General features: G+C 35.5%; 1 protein-coding gene across 2 annotated transcripts in view; it reads right to left on the bottom strand.

Annotated features, from left to right (window-relative positions):
* LOC136033215 (uncharacterized) overlaps positions 1-16,610 on the bottom strand; it is a 58,089-nt gene extending 41,479 nt beyond the window's left edge. The window contains exons 1-3 of one of the 2 annotated variants that reach the window (XM_065713923.1): positions 16,505-16,605; positions 11,577-11,629; positions 973-1,156 (exon numbers count right to left, since the gene is read on the bottom strand). In XM_065713923.1, the coding sequence (XP_065569995.1) occupies positions 973-1,156; positions 11,577-11,629; positions 16,505-16,588 (321 nt within the window). In that variant the 5' untranslated portion in view covers positions 16,589-16,605. Of the gene's footprint in view, positions 1-972; positions 1,157-11,576; positions 11,630-16,504 lie in introns of both variants that reach the window. The other variant, XM_065713924.1, reaches the window with a different exon arrangement.
* Positions 16,611-23,318: the final 6,708 nt, after the last annotated feature.

Raw genomic sequence — 23,318 nt, 5'->3', positions numbered from 1 at the left:
TTGAAGGCATAATGAAACTATTTGACCTTTAGACTATTTTTAACAATATGGCTAAATCAAAATTCTAATCGAAATTCTTTGGAAAGAAGGCAGGTAAAGAGGGCATGAAAGAGAAACTTGTAGCCTTCTAACCACTTTAAAAAAAATACCCCTTAACATCTCCTGAAACTTTCAACTTAATACCCTCAGCTGTTCTTAAAATTTTGAACATCTATTTTTTTACAAACTGGAGGCACCTAGTGTCTTTTGATTTAGTTCAAGATACCCCTCAAAATTCTCAAATTTTATTTAAAAATTTATATCACAGCAGGGTTGCCGAATTTGAATTTTACGTCAAAAAAGTACTAGCATATATATATATATATATAATATATATATATATATATATATATATATATATATATATATATATATATATATATATATATATATATATATATATATATATATATATATATATTCAGGTAATATATTCAGGCATTCAGGCAATATATTCATAAACATTCAGGTAAATTTTTATCTTAGGATATTCACGCATAAAAAAAAAACATCTATAAATATATATATATATATATATATATATATATATATATATATATATATATATATATATATATATATATATATATATATATATATATATATATATATATATATATATATATATATATATATATATATATATATATATATCATATCGAAAGAACTTGACCTTCACGTCAGACATAATTCATTGCAAAGAAAAGTCAACATTAAGTTAAAGTCAAAAATAAATAATTAAAAATAAAAATAAGTGCACCTTAACATTTAAGTAAAAACACATCAAAAATTGCTTGGATATTTATTATTTAATGCAACTCCTTTCCAGTCAAGTGGGGCACCTTGTAACTTGGTTAGCCAACCACACCCAAAGGGGATTGAAGGGGATAAATTAAAAAAAAAAAAAAATAATCTATATATTAACCAACTTACCTCAATGGTAGCACGACACCATTCAATTGGCTCTGGGTAATCACTCCTACATTTAACTTCTATTTCCTGTCCTTTAGCATATGAAGGCACATTAACAGTGGGGCCTTCGAGAGGAGGTAGGCGCGCCTCTGCGAATGGATAATTCTTTGTTTCGAAATCCTTTTGCCCGCCCATTACAGCCAACCTGATGAGAAGAGTAAAAATTTAAGAATACACATACTAGAGCAATGAATCCATCAAAGTTACAGTTCAAGGTAAAAACAGAAGATAAGGAATAAGCCAAGTTTTAGCACAGCTATAAGGAAGCACTAACCAAGATCATCTATCTTCATTACTAATGAAATTGAAGAGGGTATTCCTCAAGGAAACATAATGGACAAAATAAAAACCAGATGAAAATTAAAATACCTCCCTGTTAAGATGGAGTAGAAAAAAGGGAATGGGCTAATGTAAAAAAAAAAGTAAGGCATTATAGCTGAGCTCTTCATTAATGAAAAAATTATTATCTGAAAAGAGATGATGCACTAGATTCCCCTCCCTTGTGGTACTCGCTCCTACAGATATTACGCGACTTGCCTGAATACATCAACCAAAGACAAATGCTATCCAATAAACGATATTTGAACCCAATGTTGAGACCCTATGAATTCACAACACTTTATCTTTAGCTGCAACAGTATTGCCAAGTCAGCAAATAAAACAAGAAACACTTTAGCAAGGGTAAAAATAAAGCCTCACACAAGTGAACTACTTAACATCCACACTTTAGCAAGGGTAAAAATAAAGCCTCACACAAGTGAACTACTTAACATCAAGCTACCAGGAAATGAAGAAACAATATTATTCCGGTAGATTATTGGTTTATTAAGGCGGAATGATATAGTTTAGCATCATTGACTTTAACCTGAAACCTCCTTCAGTCCCGTTAATTATAACTATAATTGGAAAGAAGAATAAGAATATTTGATGCAAATAGACCAGCGACTTTTTTATGAAGCCGAAAATAGACTTCTTTTTTTTTTTTACTCCAACTGCTGTTTTTCTGAAGAAGACGAGACATGGTTACGAAATTGAATTCCAGCAAAGCAATAAGACATGACAATGTTTGCTTAGGACTCTGAAAGAAGTCCATAAAGCATTAGTAATGCAGCATTAAAAATACCTCACGATCGGCAAGATATACAAACTATTCCCATCCACAATGGTGGCATAATGACAGTAGCTCTCTAAGTCTAAGAGAGAATACTTAGCAACACCGTCTCTACGTATCTTAACGACAATAAATTGGTTTCAGTACCAAGCACTCAATTGCAACTAATCTTAAAGTTATTGTAGTGAATAAACATAGTGTGTTCAATATATAGGTATAGCCGCATCACTGAGCAACTAGGTGGCACCAGTGTATATTTTTACTAAAATTCTTTACCAAAGCTTTTAACACTTACCATTCTACACTTACCGGTTAGATATATAATGAAATATTTGGGAAGAAGCTGGTCAAATCAGATTTTTATTTTGTGCTGTATGTGAGAAGGCAATAATAATTTATTTTTTTGTACTTTGGAACTTTGTAAGAAGTTGAATGACAGGAGAAAAGTTTTCCAGATTGGTTTGAAAAGAAGGAACAGATTGATGTTAAATTAAAGTTAAGACATTTTTCTTGAGAAAAGGAACATTGAATGAGATCATTGAGGAACATTGAAAAGGAACATTGAAAAAAAAAAAAATTTTGCTTTTTTTTCATCTGAAAATAATCGCCAATTTTGTTGTTTATATTTTCAGTTTGTGCACTAACCATGGTCACTAGGAGCTTTAGAGTTAATAAATATCACATTAAGAGCCAGATTTGACTTTGTATCACTCATAGGTCGGATTTTTTTTTGCACTCTAATTTATAATTTCTTACCAAAAGGTTTATAGTTAATAAAAACAACTCTAAGCATTAAAATGACATAAGAAATTTATTCAATACTAATCAATCATTAAAAAAAAAAAAAAAAAGATCACTTCAAAGTGAAAAAAGTGTGTATCAATCTGAATTGCAGTGATCAACTGTTTCTGAAAATTCTAATTAGCAAAAGATTTGCCCGCATATGACATCCTAAATTATAGTGTCCTTGGGCAATGGCCTCAATTTTCCTCATTGTAAATATAGCTGGGACCATATAATTTGAATAAAAACTATTTAGCTTTAAGCAATTACACAGGGGCTCAAGCCTGAAAGGTACAAGTCACTAATACATATACCAATGATGACAAGGGAAGTAGCTTTTGTGGCATTGCTAAATGGGTCTTGTCAAGGAACCACCAAAAACTATTTTAACCTAGGATCTAGCTTAGTTGTTGATGGCTCTCATTGGGGGATGTTACAATTAAAATGCTTTACAGAAAAGTTAGTCAAATTTTGTAGAACGAGTTTTGTAAAAATTACAAAGTGGAAAATATGCAAATTATTTTTCATAAAGCATAAGAGACAATTGGTGAAATGCAATCATTCAAATCTTGCAACTTCCTTCAATTAAATTACTTACTTTTATGACTAAATAAACATTTTATATACCATGTCCCTGAACTCAGTCTGAATTTAGTATATGCTATGCTCAATATAATTCGCCTGACTTAAGGTTTTTCCTGTCTGCCTGCCAGCCATGAAAATCTTAAAATTTATAATTTAGTCACATAAAGCTTTCCAAAAATACATTAATCTTGAGAACATAATTGGAAAATATTTATATTGTATCATCTATATCATGATTATGTTATTTGTATTACATGATTTACAGTGCTTAATTGGAGTGGTGGTAAAGAGGCAAATGATTCCTTCACTTTCTCATGAAAAAACTTAGATATTACCTATAGGCCTAAGGTTTTATGCACCTTGTGATACTCCATTCTGAAAGGTTGTACATCAAAATAAATCTCTACATCTCAAGAAGATTATCTCTTTATTCCTCCGATATAAAAACTTTAGAGATCCCTTTTACCCCTTGCTCAAAGAGAATGAGTAACTTATATGAGTGAAAATTGGCACAGGTGATGAGAAAAAGACTATCAGCATCATCTAGCGTTGGGCTACACTTGTTTTTTTTTTTTTTTTAGTGTAATAATGAGAATAATTAATTTAACTAGTGTAATTGGAAACAATTAGGGTGGCAACAAGTATCTGATCTCAACCCCTTACAGAAGAATAATTACAAAGCTTGAAAAAATACTAAGTGTTGCCAAATGCTAGATGGCCTAGATAGTTTATTTTGTTTTATAGACACTAGTAACAGCTTTTACTCTTTAAGTTACCCATACTCTTTTCCCTTGCTTTTGTTCTATATAAGGCTTAAATTTTGAAGCATACAACAATACTGGAAGTTTTTTAAAAACGCTGAAGTCTGAATTGTGAACCAAGCCAATCAAGCAGAAAGACCCAATAAAGGAAAAATATAGCATAAATAAGCCTAGATAAGGCCCCCACTTAGTTTATTGTTCCATAATCTAGAACAGACTAGCAAAGAATATGAGCCTAAAACTCAAACATTGACATAAAAAAACAAGAGCTAAGAGCTCATATGGCACTTGTGACGAGACAAGAAGAGCTAAGAGCCAAGAGCTCATATGGTATGAGCTCTAACAAAATTCTAAGAGTCAATAGATTGATTTAAAAGGAAAATCAGAAGCTTAATGCCGGTCAGGATTTAAAACATGAGCTCTGAGTCACAATGACCTTCTAAATATCAAAATTCATTAAGATCTGATCACCCACTCGTAAGTGATAAATATCTCATTTTTTCTAATTTTTCCTCTCCCTTTAGCCCCTCAGATTGTCAAATATGGGAAAACGAATTTATCAAGTCAATTAGTGCAGCTCCCTGACACACCTACTAGTTTTCATCGTCCTTGTAAGTCCAGAAGCACCAAACTCGCCAAATCACTGGACCCCTCCCCCCAACACCCCCAAAGAGAGCAAATCACGTATCAAGGACATTTGCTTATTCTATACACCAAGCTTCATCCCGGTTACTCTACACCAAGTGTTTTCCAAGATTTCCCTCTCCAGCTCCCCCCGATGTCAAAAGATCTGGTCGGGATTTGAAGTAAGAGGTCTGAGACATGAATTCCTTCTAAATATCAAATTTAATTAAGAACCAATCACCTGTTCATAAGATAAAAATACCCCAATTTTCACGTTTTCCAAGAATACCGGTTTCCCCCTCCAACTTCCGCTAATGTCAGAGGATCTGGTCGGAATTTAAAATCAGAGCTTTAAAGAACAAGATCCTTCTAAATATCAATTTGATTGAAATCTGGTCACCCTTTCGTAAGTTACAAATACCTCATTTTTCCAAATTACCCCCCCTAACTCCACCAAAGAGAGCAGATCCGGTCTGGTTATGTCAGTCACATATCTTGGACAGGTTTTTATTATTCTCATCCCCCCCCCCCCCAATGACGCTGGATTCGGTTTAGATTTAAAATAAGAGATGTGAGTTACGAGGTCCTTCTAAATATGAAGTTTTATGAAGAATCGATCACTCCTTCGTAAGTTAAAAATACGTCATTTTTTCTAATTTTTCAGAATTAAAACAACCCCCCCCCACCCAATAGAGCGGATCCGTTCCAATAATGCAAATAACGTATCTAAGAATTCTGCTTATTTTTCCCACCAAGTTTCATCCCAATCCCTCCAATCTAAGCGTTTTCTATGATTTTAGGTTCCCCCCCCAATGTCACCAGATCCGATCGTGATTTAAAATAAGAGCTTTGAGACACGATATCCTTCTAGATATCAAATTTCATTGAGATTTGATCACTTCTTCCTAAGTTGAAAATACCTCATTTTTCTAACTTTTCAGAATTAAAAACTACCCCAAAGTGAGCGGATCCGTTCCGGATATGTCAATCATGTGTCTAGAACTTGTGCTTATTTTTCCCACCAAGTTTCATCCCGATCTCTAAGTGTTTTCCAAAATTTTCGGTTTCCCCTTCCCAACTCCAACCCCAATGTCACCAGATCCGGTCGGGATTTGAAATAACAGCTCTGAGACAAGATATCCTTTCAAATATCAAATTTCATTGAGATCTAATCAACCGTTTGTAAGTTAAAAATACTTAATTTTTTCTATTACCTCCGAATTAACGGGCCCCCCACTCCCCCCAGATGGTCAAATTGGGAAAAAGAATACTTCTAACTTAATCTGGTCCGGTCCCTGATACGCCTGCCAAATTTCATCCTCCTAGCTTACCTGGAAGTGCCTAAAGTACCAAAACTGGGACCAACAGACCAACAGAATTTGCGATTGCTATATTTCACTTGGTTAATACCAAGTTCCATAATTAGTACAATTTGTTCCAACTTCTTTGGGTGATTATTTTTTTTTTTTTTTTTTTTTGTATTCCTCATTTATCAATATGAAAAGTAATTTTTGAGTTAACAAGGAATATTTTGTGAAAAGATTTTATAAGTAAACCAAGCTGTAGTATTTCTCTTCCATGATATAAAAAGTCAAAATTTTGAATTCCTATAAAACCAAAAAGCTATGCAAAAAACATTCATGGTTGCATATGTTCAGGAAAGGTATAAAACTACACTATCACATCAAAATCTAAGACTATCGGCATCATACCATGGCTGATTTTATATAGAATGACCCAAAAGCATATTCTACTCAAGCATTTAAAATATTATAACTAGTGATGAATTGGAATCATGGAAATTGTAGTTTTCAAAGGATCAGGATTGTACCCAAAATGGAGTAAATTTTCCTATTACTGAATTGATTGCACTGCGTAATTCAGCATTTTGTAAACTATGCCTTTCTTTATGGCCAAATAAAGTTATTACTCATAACTCTCTGAGACCCAATAATCTAATGTCTAAGATGTGTATACAGCAATGTACATGATGCATTATGCCTAATTATTTATTCAATTAGACTTAGGCCTTCCCACACCGGTTGGCAACAATGCCTCTCTATGATGACCTCTTCAGCATCTTCGGCCAAAGATCATCATGATAAGTTCTTGAGAGCACTGCCTCTTTTTCTAGGCATCATCCAAGTGCAGCCTCCTTTCATCTGCGCCATCAAACTCCTGGAGGAGTCCAACACCAAACATCATCAGGCAGGCAATTACTGCCCATTCTAACCATGTTTCCCCAAAATTACCACTGATTGCTGATGATTTTATCAATAACGAGTGGTTGCTTAGTTTTCTCTCTGAAGAATGAGTTGGTAATTTTGTCCATCCAGTCAATTTTGATATTCTGTTGAAGACAATTTCAGAGCTTTGGATTCTTTTCTCTAGCTGTTCGGTCACCACCCAGCTTTCAGAACAATACAATAGCAATGAAAGGACATTATTCTTAAAGAGCCTCAATTTCAGCTTCAAAGAAAATGTGACACCTCTTCAAATGTTTCTCAACTTATCAAAGGCACTTCCTGCACATGCAATATGTGTGGCTCATGGCTAATTAGAAACTACCACTATTACTACTAACAACTCACCTCAGTTGTTAGTAAGTCATTTTAGAAGAAAAGACAAAAAACAATAAATTTTGCATCAACCAAGTCTTGCCAATTTGTATACTACTACTAACAACTCACCACATAACCGAGCCACTTGAGGCCAACACAGCTACGCACACTCCTCCATCCTAACCTATTCAAAAACTCCCTCTATAAACCCTCCCAGAACGTGCCCATTCCCTAAAATCTTTCTGTATGACATCCTCCCACCCCAACTGCAGACAACTCGCTTTCTGTTTAGTCTTAGATGATTGGCTGAGAAGGACAATTATAGGCAATCTGTCATTGTTCATCTGCAGAATGGGCCCCTGCAATCTCAAATCTCCTCTCATTAGTCCTAGAAAGCCGGATTGAAGCACACTTTTTGAACACGCTTTGAATTTGTTCTGATATAAATACAAAATCAATAACTACAGCCAGGCATGTACACACGATTTTTACATTGGATAGGTCAAAGCTGAAGAAGCCACTTGCCTAAGCATCCACTTCCCCTTTGTATCTCCCTCATTAACTAATAATAAGCCAAATAGTTGTAAGCCAAATAATAAGCCAATAGACCCAAGATTTTGGATAAATAGATGTTGGTTTTCTGTCATTTACTTGGATTTCTTAATTAAGCTATACAAGTTATGTCAGAACCACCCAATCAATTCTAATCAAGTTTATAATGGACAAGACAGGGTGATTCCCCAAATGCCAAATTACTTTAAGGTAAAAGTAAGCACTATCAAGCAATCATTTACGTATTTTCAACTGACCCATTTCATTTGAAGGCAGTAAATCAAGTAATACTGGATAATTGACTACTCAGCTGTGGAAAGTTCGAGTAATAAATTTATTTGAATGAAAGAGACAACATAATGCTGACATTTTATACAAAATGCTGAATTTCACAGTGAAAATGATTCAAAAATCAAACAGTTTGTGGTATTAAACTGTAGTAAGGAGCGACACAGCTCAATAGTAAACAAAACTCTAAAAAACGGAATTTAAATACTAAGAGATACATCAAAAGAATTGGATTTGTATGCTGATTTTAAATATATAAGTTTCATCAAATTTAGTCTTACTTATCAAAAGTTACGAGCCAAAGAAATTTTGCCTTATTTTGGAAAATAGGGAGAAAAACTCCTACTAGTCATAGAATCTTAACGAAAATGACACCATCACATTCAGCGTATCAGAGAACCCTATTGTAATAGTTTTAAGCTCCTATCTACAAAAATGTGGAACTTCGCATATATGCCAAAACACCAATCACAAGTGCGCGTTTAATTTTATTTTTCAGGGGTCATTGTATTGACCAAGTGGTCCTAGAATGTCAAAAGAGGGCTCATTCTAACGGAAATGAAAGGTTCTAGTGCCCTTTTTGCGTCACCCAAAAAATTGGATGGCACCTAGGCCCCCTCCCATGCTCATTTTTTTACCAAAGTCAACGGATCAAAATTTTGAGATAGCCATTTTATTCAGCATAGTCGAAAACCATAATAACTATGTCTTTGGGGATAATTTACTCCCCCACAGTACCCGGAGGAGGGGCTGAAAATTACAAACTTTGACCAGTATTTACATACAGTAATGGTTATTGGGAAGTGTACAGACGTTTTCAGGGGAATTTTTTTAGTTTGGTGGGGGTCAGGGTGAAGGGAGGGGGCTATGTGGGAGGATCTTTCCTTGGAGGAATAATGGGGGAAGAGAAATTCAATGAAGGGGGTGCATGATTTTCTATTATTATTTAAAAAAAAAACAATGAAAAAATAAATATGAAAAAGTTTTTTCAACTTTAGCATAGTTGAAGAGTTGCAGAGTAGCATTGTAGCATAATACTTCGCTCTTTACGCTAAAGTATTTTTAGTAATTTCAACTATTTATTTTATGGCCTTTCTGATTTAGGGGTCATTCTTAAAGCATTGGGACAAAATGTAAGCTTTAGTCTAAAGAGCGAGATATTAACGAGGGGACAAACTCCCTCATATGCATAATAAAAATATACGAATATAGAAGTTCGTTATGTAAGTTAATTCTAAAGTTATGTATATTTTTTTAATAATAAAAACGTTCATTAAAAATTAAAAGTTCTAGTTGCTTTTTCAAGTAACCAAAAAATTGGAGGGCAACTAGGCCTCCTCCCCCACCCCTTTTTTCTCAATATCGTCTGATCAATACAAAGAGAAAGCCACTTAGCCAAAAAAGAATTAATATTCAAATTTCATTTTAATAATTTATGTGTGGAGAGCCAGAATCAAACATGCATTAATTCAAAAACTTTCAGGAATTAAATAAAAAAAGCAAGTTTTTTTTAACTGAAAGTAAGGAGCGACATAAGAACTTAAAACAAACAGAAATCACTCTGTATATGAAAGGAGCTGTTCCCTTCTCAACGCCCTGCTCTTTACGCTAAAGTTTTTTTTTTTACTGTTTAATAAAGTAGAATTGACAGAAAGAGTCAAACTTTAGCGTGAAGAGTGGGGCATTGAGAAGAGAACAGCCCCATTTATATACGGAGTAATTTCTGTTTGTTTTTAGTTTTAATGTTGCTCCTTACTTTCAGTTAAAAAAACTAGTTTTTTATTTAATCAGAATAAGAGCCAAGAGGTCATATAGCACTCTTGCTGAGGTCATAAGAGCCATAAGCTTCTTCCTTCCAAGGTTCATTACGATCTACGAAAAAATAATTGAAGAAAAAACGGGTTTAATTTTGATAAAGCAGTAAACAAAATAAAATATAAAGTACACTTTAGCTAACAAAATAAAAATACGGAGTATTCTTATTTTTGTTAGCTAAAGTGTAGTTTTTTGTAAATGGAAAAGCAGTGTGGTCTAAAAAATTATTCATTACAATCTTTCCACTCTTTTCCAAGATTTACGGTTTCCTGCTCCAACTCCCCCCAATGTCACCAGATATGGTCGGGATTTAAAATAAGAGCTCCAAGACACGAGGTCCTTCTAAATATCAAATTTCATTAAGATCTGATAAACCATTTGTAAGTTAAAAATACCTCATTTTTTTCTATTTTTTCTGAATTAACTGTCTTTCCAATCCCCCCCCCCCCAGATGGTCAAATCGGGGAAGCAACAATTTCTAATTTAATTTGGTCAGGTCCCTAATATGCCTACCAACTTTCAGTCATTGCTATATTGGTCATATATATAGTTTCGGATCTTCTTCATGTATAAACTGCGACGGTCCAGGATTCGAACCTGGAACCTCTCACACCCTAAGCAAGAATCATACCCCTAGACCACAAGTCATACTTAAGAAGAACAATCATTTGTTTTATTGGCAAATAAAATTCTTCTCAGCTATCTTGTTCACTTGCTCCCCTCCCCCATTGTTGAAACAGTGAAGAAACTATTTTTAATTTAATCTAGTATGGTCCCTGATATGCCTGTCAGCTTTCATTGTCCAAGCTTATCTGGAAGTGCCCAAACGAGCAAATCCCTCCAACTCCCCCAAAAAGAGCGGATCCAGTTTGGTTATGTCAATTATGTATCTGGGACATGTTCTTATTCTTCCCACCAAGTTTCATTCCAATGTCTACACTCTAAGCGTTTTCCCAAGATTTGCTGTTTCCCCCTCCAGCCCCCCCAATGTCATCAGATCTAGTCGGGAGCTCCAAAAGACTAGCTCCTTCTAAATATTAAATTCCATTAAGATCTGATCACCCGTTTATAAGTTAAAAATATCTTATGTTTTCAAATTTTACCAAATTAAGGACTATTTCTAATTTGATCTGGTCTGGTCCCTGATACGCTGGCTAAATTTCATCATCCTAGCTTATCTGGAAGTGCCAAAACTAGCAAAACCAGGACAGACAGACCAACAGAAATTGTAATTGCTATATGTCACTTGGTAAATACCAAGTGCCATAATATTGATTCAATCTCCAAACAAACCTAATTTACTGTAATAACCTAAATATAACATAAATATCTCGTAGAAAACTACATGTCTCCTAAGGAGATATATAGTTAAAAATATCTAAACTAAAGTTAGATAAAACTAACTAATATCTCCTAGGGAGATATTTGTGAACTAAAAATCTCCTAATATAACCTAATAAACTAAATACTGAAAGCAATACTTACAGATCTTCAAATGTAACTACAATTTCTGTATCAGTAACATCTATTAAGATAGCCTAAAAATAAAGACAATTGAAAAGCAAAATTTAACACTGGTCAAACAATTTTTTTTTCAAAATTACACCCCTCCTACTCAGGATTAATTATATCAGGATAGATTGTTTTATCTTGTGTATATGTAAATGACATACCCTTAACTATCAAAAATGTGATTAAACACAAAGCTTTTTAGATTCAATGAAAAACTGCAGTTACATTGAATTGATGGATTACCATCTATGACTAGAAATTATTAACTTTTGAAACTGCCATTGGACAGAGAAAAAATGGTGCAGTACATTAATGTTTTCTGAAAACCCAATGAGCAAATGGCTAACCAGTGTGTCAATGAACGGATGGAACACGGAAAGAAGTAAAAATTTAAGCTACGTCTAAGCTAGTAAATTAGAAAAAAAAATGAGACACTTCTTTTTATTCATTTGATACTTGTGACTTATCATTCTGCAAAAAAAAAAAAAAATCAGAAGAGCACAAGACTTGGTTTAAAATAATATATTACATACTACTTGTTAAAATGCAAAAAAATAGACAATGTTTGCTAAAAAATACTGAATTTTAATAAAATATAAAACTATATGAAATGAAGGACTGAGTAGGTTTTTTTCCTCCTTTTTAAGGTAGGAATTGTGTTAAAACTAAAAAAAAGACAGAGAGAATATTTTATTTTAGATGGGATATTCATATGAGAAATTAATGCAAGACTAAGACAGAGAGTAGACAAGAGCTAAGAGCTCATGAGGCACTTGCGAAGAGGCAAGATGAACTAAGAGCCAAGAGATCATATGGTATGAGCTCTAGCAAAATTCTATGAATCAATAGATTGATTTAAAAGAAAAATAAGAGGCTTAACGCCGGTCAGGATTTAAAATAAGAGCTCTGAGTCATGATGTCCTTCTAAATATCAAAATTCATTCAGATCCGATCACCCACTTGTATGTTATAAATACCTAATTTTTTCTCACCCTTTAGCCCCCCAGATAGTTGAATCTGGGAAAACAACTTTATCAAGTCAATTTTTGCAGCTCCCTGACACGCCTACCAATTTTCATTGTCCTAGCATGTCCAGAAGCACCAAACTCGCCAAATCACTGAACCCCGCCCCCCAACTTCCCCAAAGAGAGCGAATCCAGTACGATTCCGTCAATCACATATCAAGGACATTTGCTTAGTCTATCCACCAAGCTTCATCCCAATTCCTCCACTCAAAGTGTTTTCCAAGATTTCCCCCTCCAACTCCCCTCAATGTCAAAAGATCTGGTCAGGATTTGAAATAAGAGCTCTGAGACATGAATTCTTTCTAAAAAATCAAGTTCCCATAAGATCTGATCACCTATTCGTAAAATAAAAATACCCCGATTTTCATGTTTTACAAGAATTCCAGTTTCCCCCTCCAACTCCCCCAATGTCACATGTTCTGGTCAGAATTTAAAATTGAAGCTTTAAAGTGCAAAACCCTTCTAAATATCAAATTTCATTAAGATCTGGTCACCCTTTCGTAAGTGATAAATACCTCAATTTTCAAAATTACCCCCCCCCAACTCCAACAAAGAGAGAAGATCCGGTCCAATTATGTCATTCACGTGTCTTAGACAGGTTTTTATTCTTCCCATCCAGTTTCATCCTGATCTCACCACTTTAAGTATTTTGTAAGATTTCCGGTTCCCCTAAACTGCCCCCCCCCCCAATTACGCAGGATCAGGTTGAGATTTAAGATAAGAGATCTGAGTCACGAGGTCCTTCTAAATATGAAGTTTCATGAAGATCCAATCACTCCTTCTTAAGTTGAAAATACATCATTTTTTCTATTTTTCAGAATTAGCCCCCCCCCCAAATATAGCAAATCCGTTCCAATCACGTATATCACGTACCTAAAACTTCTGCTTATTTTCCCCACCAAGTTTCATCCCAATCCCCCCAATATAATTGTTTTCCATGATATTAGGTTCCTCCACCCCAAACTCCCCCCCCCAATGTCACCAGATCCAGTCAGGACTTAAACCAAGAGCTTGGAGACACGATATCCTTCTAAATATCAAATTTCATTGAGATCCTATCACCTACCCTAAGTTAAAAATACCCTATTTTTTATCTATTTTTTTAGAATTACCCCCCCCCCCCCCAAACTACCTAAAAGAGAGCGGATCCATTCCGGTTATGTCAATCAGGTATCTAGGACTTGTGCTTATTTTTCCCACCAAGTCTTATCCTGAACCCTCCATTTTAAGTGTTTTCCAAATTTTAGGTTTCCCCCTCCCAACTCCCCCCATGTCACCAGGTCCAGTCGGTATTTGAAATTAGAGCTCTAAGACACAATATTCTTCTAAATATCAAATTTCATTTAAATCTGAGAACCCATTCGTAAGTTAAAAATACCTCATTTTTTCTAATTTTTCAAAATTAACCCCCCCTCCAACTATCCCAAAGAGAGCGGATCCGTTCCAGTTATGCCAATCATGTATCTAGGACTTGGGCTGATTTTCCCCACCAAGTTTCATCCTGATCCCTCCACTCTAAGTGTTTTCCAAGTTTAAGGTTTCCCCCTCCTAACCCCCCCCCCATGTCACCAGATCGGTTTGGGATTTAGAATAAGAGCTCTGAAACACAATATCCTTACAAATATCAAATTTCTTTTAGATCCAATCACCAATTTGTAAGTTAAAAATACCTCATTTTTTCAAATTTTTCATAATTAACCCCCTCAACTACTCCAAAGAGAGCAGATCCGTTCTGGTTATGTCAATCATGTATCTAAGACTTCTGTTTATTTTTTCCACCAAGTTTCATCCTTATCCCTCCTCTCTAAGTGTTCTCCAAGTTTTAGGTTTCCCCCCCCCCCAATGTCACCAGATCTGTTTGGGATTTAAAATAAGAGCTCTGAGACACAACATCCTTCTAAATATCAAATTTAATTGAGATCCAATCACCCAATTGTAAGTTAAAAATACCTCATTTTTTCTTATTTTTCAGAATTACCCTCCACCCCAACTACTCCAAAGAGATTGGATCCGTTCTGGTTATGTCAATCATGTATCTAGGACTTGTGCTTATTTTCCCCACCAAGTTTCATCCCAATCCCTCCACTCTAAGTGTTTTCCAATATCTTAGGTTTCCCCCTCCCACCCCCCCCCCCTCCCCAACGTCACCAGATATGTTTGGGATTTAAAATAAGAGCTCTGAGACACGATATCCCTCTATATATTAAATTTCTTTGAGATCTGAACACCCATTTGTAAGTCAGCAATACCTAATTTTTTTGAATTTTTCAGAATTAACAACACCCCCCCCCCCCCACAACTACCCCAAAGAGAGCAGATCCGTTCAGGTTATGTCAATCATGTATTGAGGACTAGTGCTTATTTTTCTCACCAAGTTTCATCCCAATCCCTACACTCTAAGTGTTTCCCAAGTTTTAGGTTTCCCCCTCCCAACTCCCCCCAACTCACCACATCCAGTTGAGATTTAAAATAACAACTCTGAGACACAATATCCTTCCAAATATCCTTGAAAGTGTTAGTTGAAGTTGCAGAAACTGTTTCCTCAGACAATTGATTCCACAGACTAATGACTCTTTGGCTGAAGAAATGACTTCTATGTCTACCCATGGAATGCTGCACGGGGAGCTTCATTGAATGTTCTCTTGTACCAGAATGCAAGGGCTGTGGAAAGAGACTAGAAGGGTGTTTATAGAAAGGATTTTTTTTGGTTAAAAAGAATGTCACCCCTTTTTCTTTGGTATGTCAGTGTTGACAGCTTCAAATGATGTAGTCTTTCTTTGTATGGAAATTTATTCAGGCTGCTAACCATCTTAGTAGCATGATCCTGGACATCCTCAGGCAACTTCTAATCTTTTTTTAATCTTGTGATGGTATCAATCTTCTTTGTTATTAAATAAAAAAGATAATTTTTTTCTGCTGAAAGTAAGAAGCACCATTAAAATGAACTGAAAGTGTCCCCTTCTTCAATACTTTAAAGAGAACTTTTTCAGTACTTTCAAAAAAAGGTTATGATACTAATTAAATGCTCCTTATGTTTCAGGAATGTTTGTTTGTTTATTTTCTCATGGTTTACAAAATAATCCCAGGAAATCCATTCTCCTTCTATTTAAAATTTTGCTCACCCCATGAATTTACCCTTGACAATTCTATCCTTGCTGCAAATTCCCCCAGAAAATTTCTTACCAACAATTCTACTGGAAAAACACTCCTTAACATACACAAATATTTACCTAGCAAAATATTTACCTAGACTAGGCCTACTAATTTCATTTGTTGACCTGTTCCTTTCTGAACAATAGCCATTAGACATATTGACTGTCAATGAGGTACAAAAACTGTGTTTCAAATCTCATAACCTTGTTTAATCCTGACTGAAATGCTTTGAAGTTTGGAAAACATATCAAACAGGCCTATGGAAAAATTAAAGGCATACAACTTCAAATCCTACTCAAATTAGTGGATCTGTGTTTCTAAATCCTACAGTCAATGAAAGGCAGCTGAGGGTAAAATCAAAGCAAATTGGAGAAAAAGCACATTTTCCCCCATAAAACCTAGAAGCAGCCTTCTATGCATATGCAATCCTCTGAGCCTCAGAAAGAGAAAAGAAGTAGCCAAGAAACAGAATGTTGAAAACACCTCAGCAAAATTTTGGTTCTGTATTCATTCCTGATAAGTTATTCATTCTCATAAATTGTTTAAGCTCCAAGGTAGCAAAAGACCTTCCATGTAAAATTTTGCCAGCAGCTTAGCCATATTTTATACGAGTTTAGAAACTCGGCAAATTACAACATGTTATCTTTAGCCTTGCTTATACATGGGTTGAGAAATATACTGCAAGGAGCTTATTTTCAAAAACCACTAAAAATTTCAAAGTACCTCACAATATGCATTAACTGATTTCACTTCTATAGATAGATGCTTCGTTAAGAAATTGTTCATACAATTCCGAAGTTGTTCCATGCCGCTTTTTAGTTCTTCCTTTCTTTTCTGAAGACGAGTCTGAAGACGAGAAACTTGAAATCCCTAAAATGTCTAATATTTATGCTATAAAACCTAGCAATTGTCGGGAAAGTAAGACTGTCTGGTCAGAATTACAAATTCTACACAACACAATCCAATATTTTTTTAAAGGAGCCTTGGTAATTATATGACATAGCCCCTACTTAGTTTTCATCTGATATGTTTCTCTGATGCTGAATCCTAATGAAATATACCTAAGTATAATAAATATACTGGTTTTTCGGCGTTTTTGCGATTTTTAAGGCATTTTTCAGTAACTTTTTTAATTTTCTTTGGAATTTTTAATACTGTGTTTAAAGAAATTCTTAGCGTTTTTCAAAATACTTATAAGGCCTGAATTTTCTTTCATTCATCGTTATCTAGTTATATAATATCTTGTCCGAGTGTTTAGATAGTGTTTATACATAGGCTACTTAGATCTACAATATTCGCCCTACGACATGACTTTGCAAAAACTAGCGGAGGTTTCTAGATCGTGCGATTTACGCTTAACTCAGCAAGCGGTAGACTAGAAAATATTAGTATAGGACTACTCATAAGATTGAGAGTTTGGAATCCGTGTTCAAATACCAAATACCCTTTAATACTGAATGTATATAATAATAACAAAGAAATGAAAAAAAGATCCATTGTAGCTGAGTGCAAAAGCACTCATATTCCTTTGAAAGCTTTGACTACCTTGTAATTATCACGCATAAAAATGAGCTTGTTCACGCAATGTGGAGCAAAATTCAAAAGTTTGGCAGTGACTATAAACCCTGCACCACTGAAAACTTTCTGCTGCTGCACTTGTCGCCGGCAACGATAAAACTTTTCGGGCTAAAGCTGCAATCCATGGTAGCTGAGCACGATACCTTTTCCAGAACGATATTGTCGGATTGAGTGTCTCCACCAGGTCAGGATTCTTGGCTCTTCTGGCTTCAGCTGCCAAGCTCAGGTACAAATCTACCTAAAATACAATTCTCATATCATTTAATTTTCAACAAGCTTTTAGACGTCTCGAAACTTAGTAAGATTTTCTTGTTCCTTTAAAGGACTGTGAAACATACTCTTTTATGCCTTTTTAACAAAAGGCCTTTTTTATGCCTTTTTAACAAGCAAGAAAATTTTAAAATCAACACCAAACGCCTCCTCACATGCAAGCTTCGGAAAAAGTTTTGGCCAAGAGTCAAAACTTTGTTGAGCTGCACAATAATAAATCATATCTTCACCTCTGTGCAGTAACTATCTGTCTTTGACTGAAACGTCTTTTATTCCACACTTAATTTTCTTAATTATTCTTTTTTTTTACAATTCTTTCAACTCCACCAATGAAAAAAAAAATACAAGGACATACTAAAATTTACCCTTAACAAAGTCTGTAGCCTAAAAATAGATATGTAATTGAATTATTGATTTTGAAAAGTTCGATTTTTATTTGATTCCCTGCAATGTTCCTTACTGTATTACTGACCTACAGTTCATTTTACTGCATACTCTTTGATGTATTGATCTGAACACAGAAATCAAGTAGGCAGTAACGTTTTGAAAACAACAAATTGAAATTTACTCTACCCGACGCCGAATCACATCATCATTCTCGTCCTGCTCCGTTTCATCTTCTTGACTGATCTGATCAAGAAGCTTTCTCTTTTTAGACAAATTTTCATTACGAAGTATTGGGGTTGGGGATTTAGTGGCTGCATTGGTTGACTCAAGAGCGTACAAAAATTCTTCTTCCTCAGGTTCTTCGTCAGAAAGAACCCGCGCAACGCTAGCACGTCCACCACTACTCATTATAAAGAAACTGATGTCCGTCTCCGACAGAGCGGTTTTCACCATTTTAAACAAAAACTCTCTTTTTGTTATTTTTTTCCTGTAGAAGATGGTCGTCAATCTCTGTGATCTTGAAGATCTCGAAATCTAAAAGCCCTGCTGTCACCATAAGATCATCCCTTGGGAAACGGAAATTGATCTGGTTTCTCATTTTTCTTTCAAAATCAAAATGGAGGTGCTGTCTCCTGTTTCCTCTTGCAGGTGAGCTTTCGGCATCCCACGGCAGAGTAGTGCAACATTTAGGTCGGAAGAGACTCTCTTTCTATGGCCTCCATTGTCATTGCGAATTTTGACAACAAACAACAAAGATCAGTCATAAGTTCCACTTCGTCGTCGTCTGGAACAAGCTCTGGTTTCCCTATTTTGCACAGAACACTTGACAAAGGACCTTTGTGTTGAAGAATGCTCTGGATCAAGCTGAAAGTGGTGTTCCACCGTGTGGGCAATCACCCGTTTGAGTGATTTGTACTGCTCATGACTAGGTAACATGGGAGGCAGCTCATCAGTGACCTGTACAATGGGCAACTGAGCATCAGCGTAGAGAGCCTCATCCAAATCACTAAATGTTTCAAGTAAAAAAAAGTGTTCTGAACGATCAAAGTCAATCTTCTTTGTAAGATCTGCACCTTTGTATGTGATAGCCTTGACAACCAATCTTGCCTTTTTTACCACCTCTCCAACCTAATATACCTGATATATTTCATCAACTGTGATGAGGTTATGGAGTCCATGAGCAATACAGTCTCGAGACTTGGAGTCTAAACGGTCCAGGTGGAAAGCTTTCACAACATTTGATCCTCTGTCATGTACCATTGTCAAGTTTTTTCTTGCGATGTCAAAAAGCTTCAAAGTAGCACGGTAGTCTTTCCGGATATTTTCGACGGTATGGCGATCAGTCATGAAGCACGAGGTAGTAAGAGTCATATTTCGCATTTCGAGCTCATCATTCAGATATATGAGGCGGTGGCACTGGTTACTAAGGTGCCGGCATGAGTCAGTCCAAATATCAAGAGCAACAGCAGCTGTGTCTTTCACGAGTTAAGATTCTTTAGCGAGCAGCTCCTTAATGACCGTGAAACATGAAGTGTAAACGTCCTGTAGACAATTTGTTGCAATGTTTCTGTCACTGGGTAGGTCACCTGCATTAGCTACTATATCATGATTCACACAGAAATCTCCAAATCCTGTCTCATTCACAGCTCCAAATGGTAAACAGTCAACACTACAAAGAAGTGCAATGTCGTGTCCAAGGATAAATTTTGCTTCTTTGCTCATGCTTGCATTTGATCTGGGAGTGTCCCGAAATGACTTGGAAATGTCAGATTTCCCTTTGTTTGTACCACTTTCTTTGTCTGCAACCTTGAGCAATCTCTGAACTTCTGCGTCAGATTCGTGGACAGCCTTTAGGTGGGTTAAGAGATTTCCAACGCTAACTCCCCTCTTGTATCTGGCTAGTCCCTTGTAAAGACACTTCAGAACCTTCTCCTTGTCTACTTGCTGAAAACAAACTTTACAAAAGTAATTCTTTGAATCGACAAGTTTCACAGCAGAATCTTCTTTCATAATAAGCTCGCCAAAAATGATCCATGCCACTGACTTTTTGGTATTTCCAATGATAATCTTGAACAGTTTTCCAGGCTCATTTCCAAATTCTTTGAGCGATATTGACAGCACGCTCATTTATACCTGCAAAAGTGTAGTATACTGGTAATGAAAAGAAACGTTGTGCTCTGACTTTGTAGGTCACATATTTTTGTCACTAACGCAAGGGTTTAAAATTTGTGGGTTGTTGTTAATGAATTTCTGAAATCACTACAGTGATGCACATTACTAAAAACATTTCTGGAACATCGAATTTTTTTTCCTTCTTCTTCATAAAAATTAGTTTTAAGTAGCTACAAATCATGGAAGAACAGAAATGAAGTACTTTCCTTAGAGCACACCTTGCACAGTTCACTGTTTAAGTTCCAACATTTAAACTATTGGAATAATGCAAAACAAAGCCCCACTTATACAAATTATCCGACACTTTGGCTATTTTAAGCCTTTTTTAAGGACCATTAACTTCTAGCGAAATTCAAATAACTGGTTTACACGTCAACAGCAAGATTTGCTGCTAAAACTTGTGGGAGCACAATGCACATAAAAAATACTGAATCATGGTGAGTATAAATATCAATGGGGTTGTGTTGGCAGGTTTAGAATCTGACATTCAATTTGGGCTTCTGGTATTAAAAGTATGTTTATGGAATTAAGGAAGCAGGTCGGATTGTCATTATAGGAATGATGGCTCTTATCATTTGTTTGGTTTGGTGAGTGGGGAAGAGCTCTAGCCACTACTGCAGCACTATGTAAATTTAATGCACATTTTCAACAAACTTCTTCTTTTTCCAACCTACACCAAACAAAACTATTCAGTTCTGATGTATAGGAGGGATCCCTCCATCCAGGGGTCCATTTTAATAGATTTTCTTCATGGTCTATTTCCAATATTAATCTTAGGGGTACTCAAAGTTTCAGTCATTATTTACCTCGAGTATATCTATAGTATTATCCATGGTATTATCCTTTTTTGAACAATACAGTTCTGGGCTAAATGTAAAATGAGACCCAGAATACCTACTCAGGTGTTTGCAAGGACCTTTAATTAGCTAATCAGCTGTTAGTAACAACATAACAGCACTGTGAGAAGCTATACTACAAAAAGCCTGGTTAAACAAGAAAATTAAAAGTTGGCCTATTACAAGAACTCTGAGATGCCCTTGTAAACCAAATGAAAACTTTATAGCCTACGTAGTTGAATAGTAATTTTATGAAAAACATGCATGTCTTGATAATGCAATAGTTTAGAGTACTTTACTTTGATGTGCCTCAAACTCTGCTACTTATGCAATAGTACTCAGTAGCATCCCCACCCAGGAGTGTCCTGACACCTTCCTGATTGGGGGGGGGGGGATGCAGCTTCAGAATTTTAATGGAATTTTTAAGGATTTTACCGCAATTTTTCAAAGTTTTGCCGAACTTGGTTGAGGCTTTACCTAAGCGAAATTCCAGTAGATTCCTTGAGAAATAATCTCGTAGATTCCTAAGAAATTATCAAGTTCCGGTGAATTTATCAAATTTTACCAGATTTTTTACCAACAGACCTTCTTGGGGTGGGTGGGGTGTAACAATCCCCCCCCTATGGATACCCCTGTCCTCACCTTATTCCAGTAGCACCCAATGTCGCTATAGTCAGTTACAGTCATAACAGAATGTTCCTTTTAAAAACAACTTCATACAACTATTTTGAGACAGTCTTTCGTTTGGAACAGCCTGGTAGTATATGTTTGTGAGAATTGACATTGACTCTTGTGTTTGTGTGCATAGGTTTACTCTTACTAACAATATATTTAAAGTTATACTACCCTGCCATTTACAAATCCTAAATTTTTCCAGCTATGGTGCTCCAAAGCCCGGGCATTCCCTAATGCATAAGCATGGGGCTTATACAATATGGCACCGTGTCCTGCAGCAAGGGCATGCTACGGTAAATTTATAGCAAACTATATAACTAGCTTTTGTATAAAGTGAATGTAACACTCGACGCCTTTTTTATGCTCTTGACGAACATAATGATCGGTTCTACCGCAAATTCAGATTTAAGCACTTTTTAACCTAACCTAACCTTATTATAAATAATTTAGTACTGAGTAAATCCAGAATGTATTTTGTAAAAAATCATGCAGGTGGAAAATTTTGATTATAATGAGATTATTGGTATAACAGAAACAGGAAAACAAGAGAGTATGACAAGAATACTAGGATATTTTTAAGAGATACAAAATTACGCCAACTTTCCAAAATAGCAAGAAGCCCAAGGTTGACAACACAACACAAGTTTGCTTGTGTTGCATAACACAAGGTTGTAAAGAAAACACATAAGTAATGCTTAAGGAACAGTTTATGGTATTAAGTCGAAGCTTTCAGTATGGGTTGAGGGGCACGGTGAAAATACTAATGGTACTATGTGCATACTATTTCAAGTACTATTGCTAATAGTGAAGATAAGGATATTAAAGTGAGTCTGTCAAGGAGTGTTTTGGGGATGAGCTAAATCACAATGAACTATGAGCTTGTAGACTGCCAAAAGGATGTAACAGTAAAATCTCAGAAATTTTTGGTGGAAGGGCTGCTAAAAAAACATGAAAATTAAATAAGTATTGTCTGAATCAGACGAAACAAAATTAAATCCCCATGTACATCCCACAGCCATCAGAGCAAGGGCTGTAAGTTTAACTTTTTCCCCATTGTTTATTTTTAGCATTTGTTCTTGGGAAAGTCCAGCTTTAAGCTTCTCTAAAAGCTATAGTGAAGCTTTTAGAGAATGTTGAGAGGAGTTTTGAACTAAATCAAACCATGTTATGTGTACACATCTCCTCAAAAGAAGGAAACACAAGAATGGCCCAGGGTATTAAGTTGGAACTTTAAGGAAATGATGGGTGAATGATGAATTGACCAAAGGTATGTTGGAATGATGTTGAACTAACCAAAGGCACTATGCTTGTGTTGCAACTATAGCTACTATGATGCCTGATATGATTAATTTTCTTTTACTGAGGCTATAGATATTAAGGGAAGTTTCAGGGAGCACTGATTGCATTCTACTACTATTACTGCTGCCGCTGCTAATTCTGCTACCATTACTATTGTTGCTACAATTAATGCTACTGAGGCTAAGAGTCTGGATTTGAAATTTGCTGGAGAATGTCCAGGGATATGTTGAATTAAACAAAAACACACTCTATAAGCAGGTTATCAAAAGAACATACCAGTAGTATCTCAGGAATGGTCTAGTGCAGTGGTTCCTAACCAA

The sequence above is a fragment of the Artemia franciscana genome, chromosome 11 (assembly GCF_032884065.1).
Source record: "Artemia franciscana chromosome 11, ASM3288406v1, whole genome shotgun sequence".
Lineage (NCBI taxonomy): Eukaryota > Metazoa > Arthropoda > Branchiopoda > Anostraca > Artemiidae > Artemia > Artemia franciscana.
The sequence above is the reverse complement of the archived record's forward strand: the minus strand, read 5'-3'. Positions and strand labels throughout refer to the sequence as shown.